This window comes from Terrapene carolina, unplaced genomic scaffold (genome assembly GCF_002925995.2).
Source record: "Terrapene carolina triunguis isolate 2854851 unplaced genomic scaffold, T_m_triunguis-2.0 Scaffold34021, whole genome shotgun sequence".
NCBI classification, from domain to species: domain Eukaryota; kingdom Metazoa; phylum Chordata; order Testudines; family Emydidae; genus Terrapene; species Terrapene triunguis.
The window spans coordinates 1298538-1321318 of record NW_020698372.1 but is presented as its reverse complement, the minus strand read 5'-3'; the positions used below and the strand labels follow the sequence as shown (position 1 = coordinate 1321318).

General features: G+C 43.1%; 1 protein-coding gene across 2 annotated transcripts in view; it reads right to left on the bottom strand.

Annotated features, from left to right (window-relative positions):
• LOC113409694 (sodium- and chloride-dependent transporter XTRP3-like) overlaps positions 1-19677 on the bottom strand; it is a 34065-nt gene extending 14388 nt beyond the window's left edge. Inside the window, exons 1-5 of one of the 2 annotated variants that reach the window (XM_026663877.1) lie at positions 19557-19677; positions 12459-12599; positions 7748-7839; positions 5760-5987; positions 690-800 (exon numbers count right to left, since the gene is read on the bottom strand). In XM_026663877.1, coding sequence (XP_026519662.1) covers positions 690-800; positions 5760-5987; positions 7748-7839; positions 12459-12599; positions 19557-19677 — 693 coding nt within the window. The remainder of the gene's footprint in view (positions 1-689; positions 801-5759; positions 5988-7747; positions 7840-12458; positions 12600-19556) is intronic. The other variant, XM_026646040.1, reaches the window with a different exon arrangement.
• Between the last annotated feature and the right edge of the window lie 3104 nt (positions 19678-22781).

The following is a 22781-nucleotide window of genomic DNA, read 5'->3' as shown; positions in this document are numbered from 1 at the left end:
AGAGTGAGCAATGGCTGATGAAAATAAAAGTGGACTTCAGACTGTTTATCTATGGTATGTCTAAGGCTCTCATCATTGTAGTATCTAGACATAGAGGAGAGAGTAATCTCATTTATTAGGGATCTGATTCTGCTTGAGACCTTATATTCGCACAGCACCTATTAAAGTCAGTGTGAGTTTTACACCTAGAAGCAGTGCAGGACTAGGCTGTGTGCATGTGTTTCTCCAGTGGGTGAATAAAATGGTTTTGTTATATGCAGGGATAAATTCTCTGCTGCTGTAGATGAGCAAAATTTCACTGAAGTAACTGGAACTGCACCCATCTATGCTAGCAAAGAAATGTCTAATGATCTCCTTTGACATCTTTGGACTGAAATGTATCTTAGGCCATATTCATCTGTGGTGTAACTCTGTTGAATTCAGGGATGAATTTGGTCTGATATTGTTATTCAGTATATAAATAATACAACACAGCTCAGGTTTGATAGGACACTTCTTTTCCTGGATGAGGAAGCTAATAACTCATTGGTGATATAGTGGTGTATCCTCAAGAGTCTAGATACATACAATATCAGACCTAACTTACTATTGTCAGAATATAATCTAAATAAAAATAAGTTACTATTTTTGTATGAAATTATACAGTTATAATAAAGTTTTGTTAAAAATTCAGTGTATATTTTCTGTACCTTTGGTGTAAACATGTAAATCAGCCCATTCACAGCTCCATGTAGTGTTAGTCCTCTAATTAAGTATATGATGAGGACCAAATATGGCAAAGAAGCTGTTACGTAGACAACCTGCGCAAAAGAAAAGGTAAATTAATTAAAGCGTTAATCTGCACTGGCATCTGTTACTGTTTTGCAAGAACTGTACGGGTATAGGAAGAAGGAAGAAGTCAAATAATGTCTATAGTTACATTATCAAGATAAAATTGGAAAAGGTTATCAATCCTCATACTACAGAGTTTACAATGATTAGCAGTGAGGGACGGGGAGAGACAATGAGGGGGGTATATCAGAAAGAAATTTCCTTCCTGGAATAGGATTGCATTCTTAGGTACACTGAAGGCATGCATATCTCCATTTGCAGACAATGTCGCAGTCTATATATTGACCATTGTACTAATCTGGTATGGCAAATCCTGTATGTATGTTTGTTCTGTATGAAATATTCATAACATCACATTTGCTGCCTTATACTGATCCTTAAATGAGCACTTTCAGGTCAAATTAGGCCCAAAATTTAGGTATTACAAAAACAAATCTAAGACTAATGGCAATATTTCCATTATTTTCTTTTTTAAATCACAAAGGAAATGCTTTATTGTAATAAGAAGAATTAATAAACATTCCTCTGCAGTGTTTGCAATCCAAACTTTACAGCATTTTGCTAGGGTAAAATTGACTGGCAACTGACTACAAACTGTGAAACTAGTAAGTCAATTTTCATTGTCCAGTCTAAGAAAAATCCAAAAAGTAACAACATAAATGGTAACAAGCAAATTCAAATTTTAAACGTACTTTAAGATTTACAAATAACATCTTATATTATTATCTAGACCAGGAAATGATTGGGACTTGATCTGCAGCCCACTCAATACAATGCACCTTGGAACAGGCCTGTATTTTGAACCATATATTAATTTCCTTGAAATACAAACCCCAAAAAGGGACAATCCAATGGATTCCCCTTTGAATGTATTCTTATGGTGAGTCCAAAAAATTGATGTGTAAACCCTGATAAACATGGAATGAAGCATTTTCATCATATTATCCCAAGTTAATTTTAGTGCAATTAAACTAAAATCAGTTCAGTGATTATGAAACAGAAACCAGCCTCCTGGAGCTTCCAAAGATTTGAGTAAATTCTCAGACGATGAAAATTCCTGAAAGGGCTCTCTGGAGCTCTCACTATCCGTTTGTACCTCAGCTAGCCCGATGGAGCGCCCCACTCTTGCTTGGGGCCACTTGGTGCTAGTATAATACTACTTATAATGAATAACAATAATGCAAGTGAACCTTTCTTTGCCCAGCCACGGAGCTACTGAGTCATTTGAAATGTTGATAACTGCACAGAAAATTCAGTCCTGATTCAGAGCCAGAGTCATGTTGTTGAGCACTTAATCACGTGAGTAGTGCTCTTCCAACAAATGGGCTACTCAAGTAAGTGCTCACCAACATGGATATTAAGGCTCCACAATCCGGCCATTAAAAGTTCGTGGTTTCCCAAAATCAATGTAACTCCAAGTCCTGACTCAGGACCTGAGGCTAACAGATGTTGAGTATCCTCCACTCCCACTGACTTCAACAAGAATTGTGGGTGCTCAGCATCAGATCCTGTTTTCAGGTTCAATCCTACTTCCATTTAAGTCAATGGCAAAACTTCGGTGTCTTCAGTGTTTCAGGATCAGGCCCTATCTGACTCCACTTAGCAGTGGTACAACCCTGAATTTTCTGAAGGTTTCAGGGATATCTAAAACCTTTGGGAACTTTTTCTTTTTGAGAAACGAGAGTGGAATTCTCAATCCTGTCTTGGGATTTAAATGACCTTCCATTACTGAAAGTGTCATTTAACCAGAGGTCAGGTCATTAAGTCTGTCCTGCATTTTCGCAGTGTGTGTTTTGTCTACTTCACCTTCATTAGAAGCTTTTATTAAGTTATTTTACATTCTTATTTTAAAAAAACCAACCTTTTAAATGCATTAGTTTCAAATAACTTAGCAGCTGAGTCTATTGCACAATACATAACATTACTGCTGTTTTTTCTAATTAAGATACACACAGAGCTTCTTTCAAACCCAGACTCTGTGTCAATATCATGGCCACAATGGACCTATGCAGTAGGCTGGGTATTTAACTTTGCCACATAGAGCCAAGTTCAGCAAGTTGTTTTTATTTTACATACTCTTGGGTGCCCATGGGTTTCTGTGCTTGTCTAATACGATTTGAAGATATAAATCTAATCTTTATTCTGAAAACAGGTTCAGGAGGGAGAACTTTTTCAGCTTTTGGGGGTATCCTGTCGTAAGGTTAAAAAAAATCCTGGGCGACCTCCCCTCCCACAGATTAACAGTAGACATGTGTCATAAACATACAGCTAAGGGTAGCATAAAATCCCTCTTTACCCTGTAAAGGGTTAATTCCTCTTTTACCTGTAAAGGGTTAAGAAGCTAGGATAACCTGGGGGCACCTGACCAAAAGGACCAATAAGGGGAGAAGATACTTTCAAATCTCTGGGCGAAGGTTTTTGGTCTGTGTCTGTCGGAGCCAGCCAGGAAACAGGGCAGGGGAAAATATCTCTGAACTAAGCATCTAGTCTTGCAGAAATAGTAAGTAATAGCAGAAAAGAAATGCGTTAGATTACCTTTTGTTTTAGCTTGTGAATTTTTCCCTGTGCTAAGAGGGAGGTTTATCCCTGTTTTTGTAACTTTAAGGTTTTGCCTAGAGGGGAAATCCTCTGTGTTCTTGAGTCTTTTGTTATTCTGTAAAGTACTTACCATCCTGAATTTACAGAGGTGATTCTTTTACCTTTTCTTTAATTAAAATTCTTCTTTTAAGAACCTGATTGATTTTTCATTGTTCTTAAGATCCAAGGGTTGGGTCTGTGTTCACCTGTAGCAATTGGTGAGGATATTATTCTCAAGCCTCCCCAGGAAAGGGGGTGTAGGGGCTTGAGGGGATATTTGGGGAAGGTAGGGCTCCAAGTAGCCCTCCTTGAATGTTTGTTTAAATCACTTGGTGATAGCAGCGATACTGTTCAAGGTGGAAGTTGTGCCTTGGGAAAGTTTTTAACCTAAGCTGGTAAAAATAAGCTTAGGGGGTCTTTCATGGGGGTCCCCACATCTGTACCCCAGAGTTCAGAGTGGGGAAGGAACCCTGACAACATGTTATTTCTTTCCTACGTTACTCCAATAGGGTCTGTCTGGCTCTGCTCTGATCAGGACCGGCTCCAGGGTTTTTGCCGCGCCAAGCAGCCAAAAAAAAAAAAAAAAAAAACAGCCGCGATCGCGATCTGCGGCACTTCCGCCGCGATTCTACTGTCGCCGCTTGTTTGGTGGCAATTCGGCGGCAGGTCCTTCCCTCTGAGAGGGAGTGAGGGACCCGCTGCCAAATTGCCGTGGAAGAGCCGGACGTGCCGCCCCCTTCCATGTGCTGCCCCAAGCACCAGCTTGCTAGGCTGGTGCCTGGAGCCGGCCCTGGCTCTGATTGAAGGCAGCATGCTTAACGAAGTGGCATCAGTTTGGCCCCATGGGTCTAGACTGTAAAATCTCAGAACTTCTTAGAACTTTGATGCTGCAGAGTAAATGTCACTCAAAGCGGGCCTCCCACATGGAACACAGGAATTGTCATATAGGATTGGACAGAGGCCAGAACGAGCTGCTTCAGAGGAAGGTACCAGAGACCCTGAAATAAGTAGCTATAGAATAACCTGTCTGTCCACAGGGGAAGTTTCCTCCTAACCTCTATTAGTTAGAGGATGGCTAATGGCCTGAAACATGAGGGTTTTCTATCTCTTTGACAACTCTTGGTTTTTAAAAATCCTTACTATTGTTATATAACATTATTATACCTGGATGTTCATGTTATCCATATAAATGTCCAATCTTTTAAAATCTTGCTAAGGTTACTCTGAATGTTAACATGTCAATGAGTTCCACTAACTACTAACTGTGTATTGTATGAAAAAGTATTAATTTTTATTAGTTTTAAATTTGCTGAGAGTCAGTTTCATTGAATGCGGCATTCAAGGGATTAACACAAGAGGCCAATTTAAAAGTGACTACAAAGTGAGGTAATTCCTGCTTTCCTTCCCATAAAGGTATGTTTACAAATGGAGTCTATAAGTTCCTATCATCCATAGAACAAGCTGCTTTTTCTTTGTCTGAGTCACAGATAAGTTCTTCCTCCAAACTAGTCAAAAGGCAGCTTTTCAATAACTGCACCACAAGTGATCGCCACGGAGCTTCAGTATCACACTGGTGTTTATATCTAATAGCAGAATACTGACCTGTGCCCTCTGATACTTTGTCTATGTCTGATCAGCTCACACCTGTGATTCCATGAGCAAACAGACTTCATAGTCCTTGACTATGACACATGCCAAGGACCACCACATTGTAAACAGGGACAGAACTCAGGGGCTTTTATTAGATGAGGGCAGTATGCAATGAAATGGCTAATGTGTGTACCCTGCCCTCTGCAGGATGAACTGTGACGTTCTATGACACTTATACAAATATGCTGCCTGCTGTCCAGAGACTGGCCCACAGAGACTATATGCCTTAAGCTACTGCAGCTAGTAGAGATCCTCTTTTAGCTAAAGTGGTAGTGTTCTATGTTTTGGAGACAAATATCCCCACGCCAGATATGTAGGCAGCATAGCTATTGATTGTAGTGTGGGAATGTAGACAACACACCGATTTATTACACAACTCATGGTTAGAACCAAATGAGGTTATGCAAACACTCTCCCAATGTACAAGCTATTGGATGCATTCATCAGCCTTTAAATGTCAGCCTGAGTGCCAATGTGCATACAGTATACGGCCCTGTCTCCGCACATAGACTATATGGTCCTGCATGAGCACTCAGGCAATGGTCAAACTGCGTTTCCCTGGTGAAGAGGAATTCAAACCAGCCAGGTTTAAAAAGCCTGTCAAAAGTTGTTTGTTTTTTTCCAGTTAACATCACTTAAAGCTGGTTTCTGCAAGTCCTAATTATGGTTTAACTCTGAATCAACAGTTATTATCCTCTTACCTTGCCGGTAGACTCTGTTCCTCTCAGAATACACAGATAGACCACCAGCCAAGCCAGGATCAGGCATATCGCTTGCTCCCACTGGATGCTCCCATACTCCTCAATGGATGGTGAAATGTTCAGGGTATTCCTGTACCAAAAGTACTGAGTAGACGAGGTCTGTGCACATTCTTCGTCATAATCGGTGTGGTTACTGTTCAGTGGACAACTGGCCCATGGCAAGGGATCCTTTGGGGACCAAACAAATGCAAAAGTTGCAAAAGTTAAGCATGTAGCAGGGATTTTCAGAGCTTTAGTATCTTGATGAGGCGTGGTGGGAAGAGAAAAGGTATCGTGCAAAGTGACAGTTCAAGGAAGCCAGGGGCGTATTGTGCTGTAGATGTATGGGGACTCTGGGACAGATCCTGCAGCTCTTACTCCCATGAGTAACCTCGCTGACATATTTATATCTAATAGCAGGAAGTCGACATACATGCAGTGATGTTGTTCTTTCATTTTCATCATCTCCTTCTCTTCAGCTCATACCAGTGATGTACTGGGACTAGTCACAGGAGTAAGGGCTGGGGATGTTTGTGGAAATTCCCATGAATGCTAATGTTCTTAGGATGTTAAGTCCCGCAGAAATAAATAGCATTAATCTGAGATAGACTCTGCCCCTGGATTATGGTTACATTACCATTTTCTTATGGTACTATTGACATAAGAACGGCCATGCTGGGTCAGACCAATGGTCCACCTAGCCCAGTATCCTGTCTTCCAACAGTGGCCAATGCCAGGTGCTTCAGAGGGAATGAACCGAACAGGTAATCATCAAGTGATCCATCCCCTGTTGCCCATTCCCAGCTTCTGGCACCATCCCTGCCCATCCTGGCTAATAGCCATTAATGGACCTATCCTCCATTAATTTATCTAGGTTTTTTTTAACCCTGTTATAGTCTTGGCCTTCACAAAATCCTCTGGCAAAGAGTTCCACAGGTTGACTGTGGTTGTGTGAAGAAATTCTTCCTATTGTTTATTTTAAACCTGCTGCCTATTAATTTCATTCGGTGACCCCTAGTTCTTGTGTTATGAGGAGTAAATAACACTTCATTATTTACTTTCCCCACACCAGTCATGATTTTATAGACCTCAATCATATCCTCCCATAGTCATCTCTTTTCCAAGCTGAAAAGTCCCAGTCTTATTAATCTCTCCTCATATGGAAGCTGTTCCATACCCCTAATCATTAGTAAGCACTTCTGAAACATAAAGCACGTTGTAAAAGACAACATCACGTCACAGATATCTTTGGACAAGTCCTATGCATTTGTAAGTCCTGCTGAAGCAAATAATGCCTCAGTGCCAGTGTCACAGGGAAGTGGCTACTCGGCTTAATCATTACCTCACTATCCAAGTTCAAGTGTCAGTGCACAATAAAGATTTATTAAGTCCCTGCAGAAACTCCAGAGATGATACATCATGAAACCTTATTTACTTCTTTATTGGAAACACCCATTCTGTGCTGCTGGGAGAAGCTACATAGTTCATCGCAGAAAGCTTTTATTTTCATTTTGTTGATCAAAAGATTAGCAAAGGTCTCACAAGGATGTGAAAGAATGTCCCCCTTTGGAGACCTAATTACCTTTTAAAGTGTTCGCTGCCAACAAACTTTAGCCAGACAGGGCTTCTGAAGTCGGTCATCATGGCCTGATGATGACCATAAGCAACTCAAATAAATACACTTCTAAAAGGGACCATTCAGTGGTCAGATTGTAGTGCTGATTATCAGCTCACTGCCCATCAGCATCTGCAGAATTTAAGTTTTCATATACCTTCTGCACACTGCAGATTCCCCTCTGGTCTAGTGTCACCTGTCTGGAAATTGGCTCATATTTTTGCCAAACAAGCCAGGTATGTTTTCAGAATTCCCAAGCACTTTGGCCCCAGCCCACCCCTGGAGAAAGTTAGGTCATTATCTAGCGATGCAGATCATCAGTGTTTCTACTCACCTGGAATGAATGGAACAGGTACCAGAATGCCCAGGCATTTATAACGTTATAGTACATGGAGAGGAAAAATGACACTACCACACTGGCAATGCCTGAGAATGAAAAAAGGGAAAGTCAGCGGAAGGGCAAACTGGCTGTACATCAGACTGCAGAATTTAAAAATGACACACTCACTTCTTCAGTCATTTTAGCTCTCCCAGACGACCATCACCATCACCAATGAAACATAAAGGTTCAGAAAAGAAGGCTGGAAAAATAGGAGCCCATCTAGATAGAAGCTGCCTAAGGTTTAGAGCTGTCCTATTGGGAAAGTGGCAATGCCTTAGGGGCAAAGAGACCAGCCAACCTAGTGACTCATGGTTAGACGTCCACACTGCAAAGAACTAGTGTTCTGAACCTCTCATGGGAAGACAATGTGCCATCCTACACCTTTAGTAGGGGTGAAACACTGTTAGCTAAAGGGACCATATTTTCTGACAGACTCTACATGTGTCACCACAAAAGTACCCTTTTTTTAAAGTGCTGGTATTGCTACTGTGAACTTCTGACTAGATAGAGCCATTTCTTGCAGTGGAGGATATTTCCTGGTAATTCTGTTCTAAGTGAATCTATCATGAAACACTGAACAAGTGTCATTATCATTCACTTTAAGCCAAAGAACAGTTTGCTGGTGCCAACCCTCATTTAATTTCTCTTCACTCTAAACACTGTTAAACACTAAACTCTCAGTCCCCAGGACTTGCCATCTCTGGTAAATGCACAGTAAATTCTCCTGTGGACAGAAACACCTCTTGAACAAACATTTTGACTGATAAAATGAGGAATTGGGATAATTCAGGTGTCCCCAAAATATTCCTAGAACACCAGGACATGTGAAAACCAGGAACTGTCAGGGGAATATTGGGACATATGTTCACTTTAGTGTAAACTGCTGTGGTTACTAAGTGCCTGATTAACCATGTGGCAGGTGGATAAAAAAAAATGCATGTTTAGAGCCAATTAGCCCATTTCAAGATTACAAACTCAGTTAAAAATTGTAGTGTGGACAGAATCTGAGACCCCCGCCCTTATTTTTGCCAATTGAACTAGGATGGTTTCCTCATGCTGTGGATTAGAAGAGAGAGCCAGCAGCATTTACCAGAGTGTCACAATTGAAAGGAATGATCCCGCTCCCATGCAAATCAGTGGCAAAATCCCTACACTCTGCCAACCGGTAGATCACGACCAACTGGTCAATCCTGGAGCCTCTGACAGTCGATCACGATCTCTGTCCGCTAAAAGTCCAGCGGCGCAGTGGGGCTAAGGCAGGCTCCCTGCCTATCCTGGCCCCATGCTGCTCCCGGAAGCAGCCAGCACGCCCCTGCAGTCCCTGGTGGGGGCAGGGGTCTCCGCGCGCTGCTCCTGCCTGCAAGCACTGCCCCTGCAGCTCCCATTGGCTGGGAACGGGGACCTATGGCCAACGGGAGCTGTGGGGGCGATGCTTGCAGGCAGGAGCAGCATGCAGAGCCACATGCCCCCCTCTCGGAGCGGCGTGGGATCGGGGCAGGCAGGGAGCCTGCCTTAGCCCTGCTGCACCACTGCCTGGGAGCTGCCCAAGGTAAGCGCCACCCACTGGGAGTCCGCACTCCTCCCCCCCCCCAGCCCTGAGCCCCCTACCAGAGCCAGCACCCCATGCCCCCTCCTGCACCCCAACACTCTGCCCCAGCCCAGAGCCCCCTCCTGCACCCAAACTCCCCCCCAGAGCTTTCACCCCTCACCCCCTCCTACACCCCAACACCCTGCCCCAGGCTCAGCCTGGAGTCCCCTCCCACACTCCAAACCCGTCGGCCCCAGCCCAGAGCCTGCACCCCCTCCCGAGCCCCAACCTCCTAGCGCAGCCCGGTGAAAGTGAGTGAGGGTGGGCGAGAGCGAGTGATGGAGGAAGGGGAGGATGGAGTGAGTGGGGCGGGGCCTTGGGAAGAGGCAGGGCCTCGGGGAAGGGGCGGGGTAGATCCCGGATTGCATTTAAATTCAAAAAGTGATCTTGTGTGTAAAAAGGTTGGAGACCACTGGGAAAGTTCTCTCATCATTTCGCACCTTTGCTAACACCCGTTATGCGCTCCCCATGTTAGCTATGCTGGGAGCCCTAGTGTGAAAGGACTGCTAGCTGCCACTGGCATTTTCAGTATTGTGTCATGTAACCCTGTGCAGAGCAGGGCTAACTGGCATGGTGCCAGCACACCTACGCTAGAGCATCTGGCATTGCTAACACAGGTGCAGCTGAACAGGCGTTAGCAACAGGGGCAAATTCTTAGATCTCTGTCACACAGGAAGCATCTGGTATCTCTCCCGCCATGGTGTTCATGTCATAACTATAGTATTCTCAGAACCCAGGTTGTTGATACACATCAGATTGTCAAGTACTCTACTGTACTGCACAAATGTAAACCAAATATCAGGTAAAAGAAGGAGCTTTTCATCCTAGAACTAGACCCTTTGCAAGAAACCTCTGTGGTAGCAATGCCAAGTTTTTACCTGGTATCTAGGAAGAGTGCTGTAACTCCTTCCTGCACACAAACAACACAGTTACATATTTATTGTTTTACTGCACGTGACGCATTCTTGCCATTGAAATCTCTCTTCTTTCAAGGGCATGCAGGAGTTGAGCCTGAACTTTGGTCACTTACGTGAATATTCAACACCATTTTAGAGATGAACAATTCATGTTCAAATGAACTGGAGGTAGTTTAGGCTAGAAGGGCAATTTAGGCTATTTTTAGATGGATTAGTTCAGTTACTGGCCTATGTTGAAGGATGAGAGTAGTAAATTGGTGCATTGTTTTGTTGTTGTGATGTATTTCCTTAAGCTTGTCAGGAGGATGATCTTGTTGTTAAAACACCAAACAGGCAGGCCGGAGATCTGGGTTCTGGTGCTGGGTTCTGCCATTGACTTTCCATGGTTCAGTTTCCGCAAAATGGAGACAATCCTTCCCTACCTCACAGGCAAGTAATGAAGTTTGATTTATTAATGCTTGTAAAGTGCTTTTCTGATCCTTGGCTTAATAGATTCAGAGATTTGGCCCGAAGGGACCATTGTGTTCATCTAGTCTGACCTCCTGTATAACACAGGTCATGGAACTTCCTCAAAATAATTCCTTGAGCAGATCTTTTAGAAAAACCTTCAATTTTGATTTAAAAGTTGCCAGTGATGGAAAATCCACCATGACCCTTGGAAAATTGTTCCAAGGATTAGTTACCCTCACTGTTAAATATGTACACCTTACTTCCAGTCTGAATTTGTCTGGCTTCAACTTCCAGCCAATGGATCATGTTATACCTTTGTCTGCTAGATGGAAGAGCTCATTATCAAATATTTGTTCCCCATGTCAGCATTTATAGACTATGATCAAGTGACCACTTAACCTACACGTTTGTCAAGCTAAATAGATGGCGCTCCTTGAGTCTGGCACTATTAGGCATATGTTCTAATTCTTTCATCATTCTTGTGGCTCTTCCCTGAACCCTCTCCAACTGATCAACATCCTTCTTGAATTGTGGGTGCCAGAACTGGACACAGTATTCCATTAGCGATTGCACCAGTGCCAAATACAGAGGTAAAATAACCTCTCTTCTCCTACTCAAGATTCCTCTGTTTATGCATTCAAAGATCACATTAGCCTTTTTGGCCACAGTGTCACACTGGGTGCTCGTATTCAGCTGATTATCCACCATGACCCCCAAATCTTTTTCAGAGTCACTGCTTCCCAGACTAGAGTCCCCCCTCCTGTAAGTATGGCCTGCATTCTTTGTTCCTAGATCTATACATTTAAATTTAGCTGTTTTAAAATACATATGATTTGCTTGCACCCAGCTCATCAAGCAAGCCAGATCGCTCTGTACCAGTGACCTGTCCTCTTCATTATTTACCACTACGCCAATCTTTGTGTCATCTGCAAACTTGTCAGTGCTGATTTTATATTTTCTTCCAGCTCATTGATAAAAATGTTCAATAGCACAGGGCCTGGGAGGTGCTACAGATGTGAGAAGTCATTTCAGGCTTTGCTATATATCACCATGTTACAGTATAAGCCAGTGACATGGACGGAAGTGGCTGAAATGTTGTATTGTGACACAGCAGCAAAACACAATGGCAAACAGTGTGATCTTTTGAGATTTGATGGCCACTCTCAGCTCCTCGCAGGTTGTTCAGTCAATGCCACATACGTGTGGGAGGCAGCAGGGGTCAGGGAAGCAAGAATCCCTGGCTTCTGTGCCTGGCTCTGCCAATGACTCCCTGTGTGACACAGAATAAGTCACTTAACCTCTCTGTGCTTCAGTTCACTGTGTAGAAACTCTGGATAATATTTGCCTCCTTTACGGGCGTGTTATGAAGCTTAATTATATAATGTTTGCAAAGTGTTCTGAGATTCTCAATACGTAGGGTGCTATATACGTGTGAAGTATTATAAGTATTATAACCTGTGCTCTGGGGGAAACTAAAGTTCATTGCACGTACTTTAGCACAGCTCTTTTCGCTAATTACCCAGGGATCCATGACTTTGATCAGAACTCTGATTTTATTTGTATATTGCCCATTTCATTTTATATCCCATAAATACCCCAATTCTTGTCCATTTCCTGCTCTAAATTATATTTCATGCAAAAACTCATAGGAATCCCCAAAAGTCAGCTAGGAGTTCAAAATAACCCTGTTCGTGAATTGAGAACGTACCAACCCCGCTGAGGTAGGGGCTTATGATTTTCCACGCTCCTATGCTCCCCTGGCGCATGTGCTGTCCCACTGCCAACTCCAGGTATAGCAAAGGCATCCCTTCTACAATTAACATGATGAGATATGGGATTAAAAATCCCCCTGTAGGAGAAACAAAAGAAAGCATTTAACAAGCAAATGAGAGAAATGAGCTATTACTTTCCGGGCCGCCCAGAGGATTCAGGGGGCCTGGGGCAAAGCAATTTTGGGGGCCCCTTCCATAAAAAAAAGTTGCAATACTATAGAATACTATATTCTCGTGGGGGCCCCTGTGGAGCCCGGAGCCTGGGGCAAATTGCCCCACTTGCCCCCCCCCCCCGGGCAGCCCTGATTACTTTTGAGACTTCAAATACAGTTTTAATAACACCGCTCTGTCATTAGATGGCTCACCATTAATGATATGAACAGCCACGCATACAGATCCATACATGCACACCTATTCATGTACCACATCCATGCATGTACACCTTTGTATGCTCATCCATTCACCCTTGTATGCAATTCCCACTGCTTGTGCAGCCATAAACTAGTGATAAAAGTGACAAGCTATGGAACTGCTGAAGCTAGTCCATAATGAGATTCAGCATGTTCTCTGTCCTTGATGATTAGCCTGTAATTGCTACATGATGGATCTTGGGCCAAACAGTTGTCTTCCAGATGACAATATATTGCTGATGATTGCTGTGTTAGGATCCCAGCTGCACCTGCAGCTTCATGCAGGTCACCAGCGTGACTGATTCAACAAAATCCTAAATGTGATGTCATCTCATTAAGAGGTGGAAGAGTCGTCTTAGGCTGACTTGAGCAGACAAATTTTTTATACCTCAGTGATGATGCCAACCAGCAGCAATATGAGGGTGCTACACCAATAAAGCATGTTGCAAACGTGAGACTATCTAGACCGGAGTGGGCAAACTTTTTGGCCAGAGGGCCACATCTGGGTAAGGAAATTGTATGGCGGGCCATGAATGCTCATGGGGTTTGGGGTGTAGGAGGGTGCTGGGACTGAGGGGTTCGGAGGGCAGGAGGGGGATCAGGGCTGGAACAGGGTGTGGGGGCACCGGGGAGAGGTGAGGGTTCTGGTTGGGGGTGCAGGCTCTGGGATGGGACTGGGGATGAGGGGCTTGGGGTGCAGGAGAGTGCTCCAGGCTTGGACTGAGGGGTTCAGAGGGCGGAGGGGGATCAGGGCAGGGGGTTGGGGCACGGGGGGGGGTGGCTTAGGGGTGCAGGCTCTGGGCGATGCTTATCTCAAGCGGCTCCTGGAAGCAGTGGCATGTCCGCCCTCCGGCTCCTATGCAGAGGCCCGGCCAGGCGGCTCTGCTGCGTGCTGCCCCGTCTGCAGGTGCCGCACCTGCAGCTCCCATTGGCTGCGGCGCTTGGGGTGGGGGCAGTGTGCAGAGCCGAGCCCCCTGGCTGCCCCTACGCATAGAAGCTGGAGGGGGGACATGTCACTGCTTCCAGGAGTGGCCCCTGACCCTGCTTCCCAGCTGGAGTGCCAGAGCGGGGAAAAGCCAAGACCCCACTCCCCAGCATGAATTTGAGGGCCGGATTAAAATGGCTGGTGGGCCGGATGCAGCCCACGTGCCATAGTTTGCCCACCCCTGATCTAGACTCAAGCCACATCTCAGCACCAGGCCCAGTCTCCAGTTCAGCAGAACAATCACGATACACCACTGTGTGGCCTTGTCTACACTAGGGCATTTTTACTGATAAAAGAAAAAGAAGCACAAAACCAAGGCAATGTTTGATTTTTAAATTAACTATAGAAAGTCTAATCCCCAAATACCCACAAAATGGGTTGGATTCTCTTTCTACACATAAGTTCCGTTAAACCCAGGGGTGCTGGATTTTGTGAGCCGCCAAAAGGACATTACATGGTTCGCCTGCATCCTCCAGTCCAGCCCTGGTCTGCCACCTCCACCCCTGCATCATGCTCTCCTCTCAAGCTCACCCTCCAGTTCTAACCCATGCTTCTGATTTCCAGCTCCTGCACTGCTGCTATTCCCCGCCCCCAGGGAAACCGCTTAAACTCCATGCCAGGCTGTACCTTTGAACACACACACCCAGTTCATTTGCCGTCTGGGCCCTAATTCTTAAATCCAGCCCTGCGTTCTGAAAGACTAACAAGATACTGTGTCACTGTATGTGCAGTCACCATTACTGCTGATGTATGTGATTAAGGGGGCAAGGGGATATCATACGCTCCAGGGGAAAGAAGGCTCAAAAAATTGTGAAAACTGGTAAGCGATCAAAGAACAAAACTGTAGTGGGTGTTGCTGAAGTATTACATGTTTTTATTGTTATAGGGCCTGATCCAAAGTCCACTGACGTTAAAAGGAGTCTTGCCCGTTGACTTGAATGGGCTTTGGATCAGGCCCGTAGTATGTTACTCTGTTCAACGAGGTAATGGGTATTGGAAAAAGCATCAGATTAAAGAGCAAGGCAATTAGCCAAAATTTTGCCAAGTGCATAGTTTGCCTGTATGCTCTCAGACCCAACACTGAAGACGATTTGTGTAGCTATTGGTACTAGAAGTCCTATTGTTTTCAAGTACTCTGAGTTGGTAACTCTAACTGTCCTGCTAGTAAAATAATTTGGTTCTGTGCGGCGCTGTAGAGATTTTAAAGCTACTGTGGAATCATCACTGCATGCTGAGCCAAACTCTGTTTATCCAACCACTGTATGTAAGGGGAAAGAGTGGTGATGATCTCTCCAGGACCTATAGTCATGCCTTTAAGTGTATCAAAGAGTTACTGGCATCATCAGATGTCTGATGCATCACCGTCCTAGCCTGCAAATAAAGTTAGCATGTGATACCTCTGCATATTGGTTTTGAGGTGGCAATCATGTGTCATTAAATAAATTACTTTCCCTGTATGAGCTATGAACATCAGGAAAATAATTACACTGACAACGGAAGAGAAGCTTTAGGTATTATAGATGGGGGAACAGGCGGATACATCTTTGGTGTGCATTTACCTGAATCAGATGGAGTTCTTTCTTTACTATCCCAGAAAGACAATAGGGGAAGCCACCGGAAGAAATCACTAATTGATGTTATACTGAATTTGGGAGTGATGGAAGCTAGAATAAAAGTGACCTCAGCCGGTAGGACTAGGAAGGTGCGAGTGTGGCAGTGTTTATGATGCAGGTTAGACCTCAGAACAGTGGTTGGAACTGGAACTTGCTGGAATGGCTGTCTGCACATACCCTTCCACATTCCATACTACCCCCAGTTCGTTCAGTTTCCTTCTCCCCATCATAACGTGAATCTTACATTGATTGGTATCTTATTTTGCTGACAAAGCCTTGCTTAGTTTCTTGAATATCATTGTCTGAGAGATGCTGAGCACCCTCAACTCCCATTAAAGTCTGTGGGAATTGGGAGAGCTCAGCCCCGCACAGGATGTGACCTGTGCAGCACCAGAAGAAGCAGTAACAGAGGGAAGATGCACTTACAAGTGTGAGCTGCTGACCAGCAAGGTTCCACTGAGATAGCTGAGCCTACCCTGCAAAAAACGGGGTACAAAAGGATATCTCAGCAAGGCTTGGACGTTTAAAGAATTAGGCTACACCTGTTAATTGGGTTTTGGTTGAAACCAGAAGCGCTAAAATTCCTTAACTGGAGTCCCTCACTCTTACACACTTTTACCAAGTCAGCTTTGAATGCCTTTGTTTAGGATTGGCATGGTAAAGATTCCTGATTCACCCCAGTTCTTAACTGTAACTAATGGGGGCGAGGTGAGTATGTAAACTTACAGGCTGGATCAAGTTCCCTGGATCCAACCTAACACTATAAATTGCACTTGGGCATTTATAGATCATCAGAGAGGAAATATTGATGTGCTCACTACCCGCTTTGTGTGTGAAACAGACAAGGTCTTTGCAAAGGGGAAGACAGACAGAAAGACAGGCAGACTTGGTTCCTTGCAGGGGGCAAAGAGGGGGAGGAACAGAGAGATTCTATTATAATGGGGTGGCTCAACAGTACCATATGGTACTTGAATGGGGTGTCCCCCACTGCAGGTTTCTCCTGTAAAAAGCCCCTGCCTTTGACTTTGAGATCACCTCAGAAAGACCTGCTGACTAAGTCAAAAACAGATTTTTTTGAGAAGCCTTTCCTGGTTTTAACAGCAAGCCAAAATATTTACGTAAATATCTATTATTTGGAATTTAATCTCCAGCATTAACATTCCTTGCAATGGGCTCTGCTCAGTTACTTGCAAAGAAGTTGAAATGAACACTGAGCAATAATCCGTATTATTCAGGGAATTAATTTTATACCTCCTGGCTATGCTTTTATTAACAACCCCTTTGTTTGCCTCTTATGTTAGATAACTCCTTTCAAACTGAGGAGTTATCAGAGACTTAACAGTCTTTACATATTCAGTGGGGACCTTTTATAACACCCAATCAAACCCCAGTGAACCCCCTGGGAGTGTTGCTGTTGACTTCAAGGGAATCAGGATCAGACCCTTTGTGAAGTCCTTTTTTTCACCAGACAGCTTCACTATATCTGGATTTGCAGTTTGCCATGTTGTAACACAGTGAAATAATTAGGGACTTTTATTCTACTTCACAACAAATGAGAGCTGGGGCAGAACCAAAAGCCCAGATCCAAACACCCCCCCCCCAACTTTGGTCATGTTTGGATCCAAACTTTGCATCCAGCCCCTCTCTTTAGAATGAGCAGAACCAAGATCCCAGATCCAAACACCCTATGAACTCTGGGGCAGCTCAGAATTCAAAGTTTCAAAGTTAAACCTTGGGCCAGCTCATCAGCAGATGTAAATCAGCATCACTTCATTAAAGTCAATGGTGCTTGGATGCTTTGTTCCAAATGAGGCTCTGCCCCTCTGTGTCTTGGGTCTGTATCTATTAAGTATGATTGTCCCTATATCTGAGTTCACTATAAACAAGTTCCACTGTATCTTTAATTTGATAATCTCATTTATACATGGGTTAGCTGCCAAAGAACTGTCTTAAAAGTTAATAGGCATCTTAAACTGATATGTTATTCAAACCACAGAACAATAACTGTGATGCTCTCTAGAAAGAACTGGTTCATATCTGTGTTGCCCAGTTCAAGCCCTCTGGATAAAAGAGAGGATAAGCAGTGAATACATTTACAAGAAGGAAGATAATTGGTTTTAAAGTTTGGACGGCTATTGTATCTTATAGATACCTGTGGTAAGAACTTTTAGACTGTGCTCTTCAGGGCAGGGAATGATTTTATTTTTGTGTTTCAGCGTGTCAACCACATAGTCAGCCCTACACAATAATACTAATGGGGGAAAATGCAGCAGTCAGCTGAAGTTATAAGGCTGTTCATTTAGGTCCCTGAAAACCATACTTTGCAGAAAATCCATGTTGCTGGGTGGTGGTTTTTTTTTCTCTTTGGGCTGGAGGCATTGATCAAAGGTACACTTGTGTGTGCTGTAAAGATTTACAGCTGCAGGGCTCGATAAGAGAAACTTGGAAAGCTAATCTTGTTACAGTAGAGTAAAAAGCCTCATACTTGAGTCTAACTGCCCTTTAGAACATCTCTGCTGGGCGGACAGGAAAATTGTCTGCAATGGGTTAGACACAATTTATAAATGTGTACATAATGTGCAATTAAATTTTAAAAAAATATTAAAAGGCAATGTTCTGGCATCACTTTCAAGGAGGAAGATGGTAGCCTTCTGAAACATTTGTAATTGAGAATCTAGCAGGAATTATAGATCATCTCTCTAGCTAATATATCCTAGTTTACGTTTCTATACGGCATCAACCACTTGCAGTATCTAAATGCTAAGTTAGGCCCTGAACCAAAGCCCATTGAAATAAATGGAAAGAATCCCACTGACTTCAGAAAGCTTTGGACCTGGCCCTTATGGCATATCTAATCTAATCTATCTAGAAATTAATTTAAACAATTGCTCCAGCTCCCAGCACACATTGAGTGCCTCGTGCAAGTGGGTTTAAAACTTGTGTTTGAACCAAAGTTAAAAAAAGAGTTTAAAAATCTGCAAACAGTTTTTCTCCTGGGAAGAAAAAGGGTGAAGGGCGGAAAGAACCACATGGGACAGGTGCTAGGGATTCAGGTACTACGGTGATGGATGCAGCATAAAGAAACTGAATAGAACTGTCCTAGGAACCTTACTGGAGCTTCTTTAAGGCTAGTCAGCGTGTCAACCACATAGTCAGCCCTACACAATAATAGGTATTTGCCTATTAGAACTGGTGGTAAGTTTTCTCTATAATTAACCTAATAATCTGATCTTTGATTTCTAAGTGCAGAAAAGCAACTGACTCTGGGTTTATGTCTATTTCTGACATTTTTTTGTTTAGTTTGGAGCAGGTGAAAAAAACCAGCATCCCAGCCAGAGAACTCTTTTTGAACCAAAACCAGTTTAATCTACATTTCCAAAGCCTCTTGTGAGATTTTAGCTGTAGCAATCCCGTTGCCTAAGGAGTTTCTGCCAACTTCCAGGCAACTTTGCAGCCAAGTTATCAACTCTTTAAAATTAAGCCTTATATAACAGAACTGCATTAACAGCAGCAGTTTGAATGGCTATTATTAATCCCTTAATTAAATCAATGTAAATCTCTTCCCTTCTCAGTAGCATTTTTGGATCCAAATATGTAAATCTATAAGGAACTGAACCAGTTCTGATGCCCTGAAAGTAATTTAGCAGAGGAATTAAAAAATCAGCACCATAGGAACCTTCTCTCTTATACAAAACAGTGTTCCTCCTTGTGTTTTCAGAGTTCAGTTGGGAAGGAATAGTATTGTATTGAATTGGGGCGGTACTCAGGAAAAAGGGTTACACGGGAGACACAATGGAAAGCAATGTGAAATAAAATAAAGATGTATAACGTCTCTGTAGCTAGAGATGGTCTGCTGATACATTTTATGTCTCTTGTCTATATAATCTAAAGAACTCCCCCTCCAGTGAATATAAAAAACGATCAGATGGATGGGATACTGACATGGACATACTTTTGGTTTAAAAATATTTAACATTCCACGTCTGTACCCTTCTGAGAGGGAATCAAGAAACAAACTGCACTTACCTCCTCCGTACATCTGACATAAATATGGAAATCTCCAAACATTTCCCAGCCCCACTGCATAAGAAATGCAGGCAAAAATAAACTGTAAGGGATTGTCCCATAATGGCCGGGGTTTTTCCATTTGCACTTTCAAGCACAGATTTCAGCAGAGGGTTCTTGACTTCACTCCTTCAGATGCTCTTCAAAGCCCTGCCTGAGACTCAAAGCCAACCCAACTGAGAGGGGAGTATGCTTGCCAATTGCTATCAAGCTTTTTAATTACTAATCTTATTAACAGGCACATAGTGAAGTAGGAATGCTGGTAAATAGATTATAGACACACGCACACACACAGAGAACTATAAAATGGGCACTTTGGGTGAACAGTTGCTTAGCTTTCAACTTGCATTGGAAGGATCTGAATTAGGTTTTTATTTGGCTGAATGCTGGATTGATGTTGAAATCAGAAAACATTTTCAGCTGCACATGGCTGAAATGACTTGGAAAGCTGAAAAATCCTCATTCCTTAAGGTTTGCCACCAACATGTGACGTGTTCCTTTGGGAGTAGTGTGCGTGGCTCAAGGCGAGAGTAGGCCATTTCGTATTTACTAATTAGTGAGCGAGGTCTCCACACAATCAGGGTTTGTTTAAATACGCGCATTTGTCAGCTTCCAAGGTGGAGATGACCTTACTGAAATGTGCAAATGCCTATCCTAACATATCTCAGGTTACAGTGACTCAGGTCTGGTGGTCTATATGAAATCAGATAGGTGGTCTCCTAGTGGAGAGAGTCGACATCACAAAAGCTGCTAACTGCTGGCCCTCCTGCTGAGATGAATAGGACTGAATGGGTGTGGAGACTAAAGGTGTCTAAAGATGGTCTTCGGTCTAAACATGGTCCCTTCAGGTCAGGACTGTGGGGTTTTGGGTGAAGCAGTATGAGAAAGCTTGCCTTGCTGCTATCTCTGCTGTACTTACTCAGTGGCTAAATAGAGGACTTTGGTCTCCAAGTCTGTCATCAGCCCTAAAAATCTACCCCCAATTTTAAAAACTTTGAATTTAAAATAAGAAAAGCAAAAAACCCACAAGTGTAAGCTGTACTTGAAAATTGTGGTCAAGATCCTCAGCCGCTGTATATCAGCATAGCTCTGTGAAGATCGGGCTCCTTTCTCACAGGCTAAACTTTCACCCGCTTCTAAAAGTTTTGTCTCAGCAACAGGCCCTGTGTAGTTATGATTACTCTTATAGTTCAGTGTTTATTTTATTTTCCATTGATTTGAGCAAGTTAAATAAATGTTCTCCAAATAATGTTTTTATGTGTTTGATTCAACTGACCACAGGCAGCTATCTGGATGATTTTAGCTAGCTATATAGGGACCAGATCCTCCAGCCTGATGGAGCTGCACACAGCACAAGACCAGAGTGGGGGCAAAAGTGGTTTTAGGGACCACAGCTCTGGTCCCGAAATCCTGGTGCTGAGCTGCACTGGATCCATGGCATGAGTTACACCATCCTGAGGGCAGCTCTATCTTGCACTAGCTACACTGAGCCCCAAGAGGCTATTCCAGCCATCAGGGGTGCCAGCAGAATGAATACACCCTGGTTTCTTCCTCTTTCTCTTTGTCATGCTTCCTATGTGGAGGGTCAGCGGGGATGGCAGTATCGGAGCCAGTATGTTAGTTCTACGCTGCTGGAGAATTCCCCCAGGTGTGTGTGAATCCTCAAGGAGTAGGTGAATCTAGTTTTAGGGCTGTTTTGCACTGCCAGAGGTGAGACAAGAATTTGGTCCATATAGATATACTGTATACTAACGTTAATTACAATTACTATAGAACATAAATTGCATATTATCATCTGCATTGTTTTAAATATATAGGGGGTTCTCCCTCACTCACATTACACAGACCAACACCACCAATCTCGTTTCCCCAGGAAACAAAGCTTGAACTTGTAGTAAACTTGAATTTGTCAATGCTGTAAAGGCATGGGCTCTGAGGTTTGATGGAGGCATAAGGTCACAGAAATGCTCTCTCTGATCTGTTTAGAATTAGATGCTTTAGATGCATCCTCAACTTTTACGGCTGGGCTGTAGAATGTGAATTGGGCCTTACGAAAATGTTTTAAATAGGGCTGTCAATTAATCACAGTTAACTCATGCGATTAACTAAAAAAATGAATTGCGATTAATCGCACCTATAACAATAGAATACCAATTGAAATTTATTACATATTTTTGGATGTTTTTCTACATTTTCAATATTGATTTCAATTACAGCATAGAATACAAAGTGCACAGTGCTCACTTTATATTATTATTTTTGACTACAAATATATGTACGGTAAAAATGATAAACAAAAGAAATAGTATTTTTCAATTCACCTCATACAAGTACTGAAGTGCAATCTCTTTATCGTGAAAGTGTAACTTACAAATGCAGATTTTTTTTTTGGTTACATAACTGCACTCAAAAACAAAACAATGTAAAACTTTAGTGCCTACAAGTCCACTCAGTCCTACTTCTTATTCTGCCAATCGCTAAGACAAACAAATTTGTTTACATTGACGGGAGATACAGCTGCCTGCTTCTTATTTACAATGTCACCTGAAAGTGAGAACAGGCGTTCACATGGCACTTTTGTAGCTGGCGTTGCAAGGTATTTACATGCCAGCTATGCTAAACATTCATATGCCCCTTCATGCTTCGGCCACCATTCCAGAGGACACGCTTCCATGCTGATGATGCTTGTTAAAAAAATAGCAGTCTCGGATGATGACCCAGTACGTTTGTTTTAAGAACACTTTCACAGCAGATTTGACAAAACGCAAAGAAGGTACTGATGTGAGATTTCTAAAAATAGCTACAGCGCTCGACCCAAGGTTTAAGAATCTGAAGTGCCATCCAAAATCTGAGAAACTACAGAACCCGAACCACCAAAAAAGAAAATCAACCTGCAGTGACATCTGACTCAGATGATGAAAATGAACATGCTTCAGTCCGCGCTGCTTTGGATCTTATCAAGCAGAACCCATCATCAGCATGGAAGCATGGCTTCTGGAATGGGTTGAAGCATGAAGGGACATATGAATCTTTAGCGCATTTGGCACGTAAACATCTCGCAGCACCAGCTACAACAGTGCCATGCGAATGCCTGTTCTCACTTTCCAGTGACATTGTAAACAAGAAGCAGGCAGCATTATCTTCTGCAAATTGTAACCAACCTTGTTTGTCTGAGTGATTGGCTGA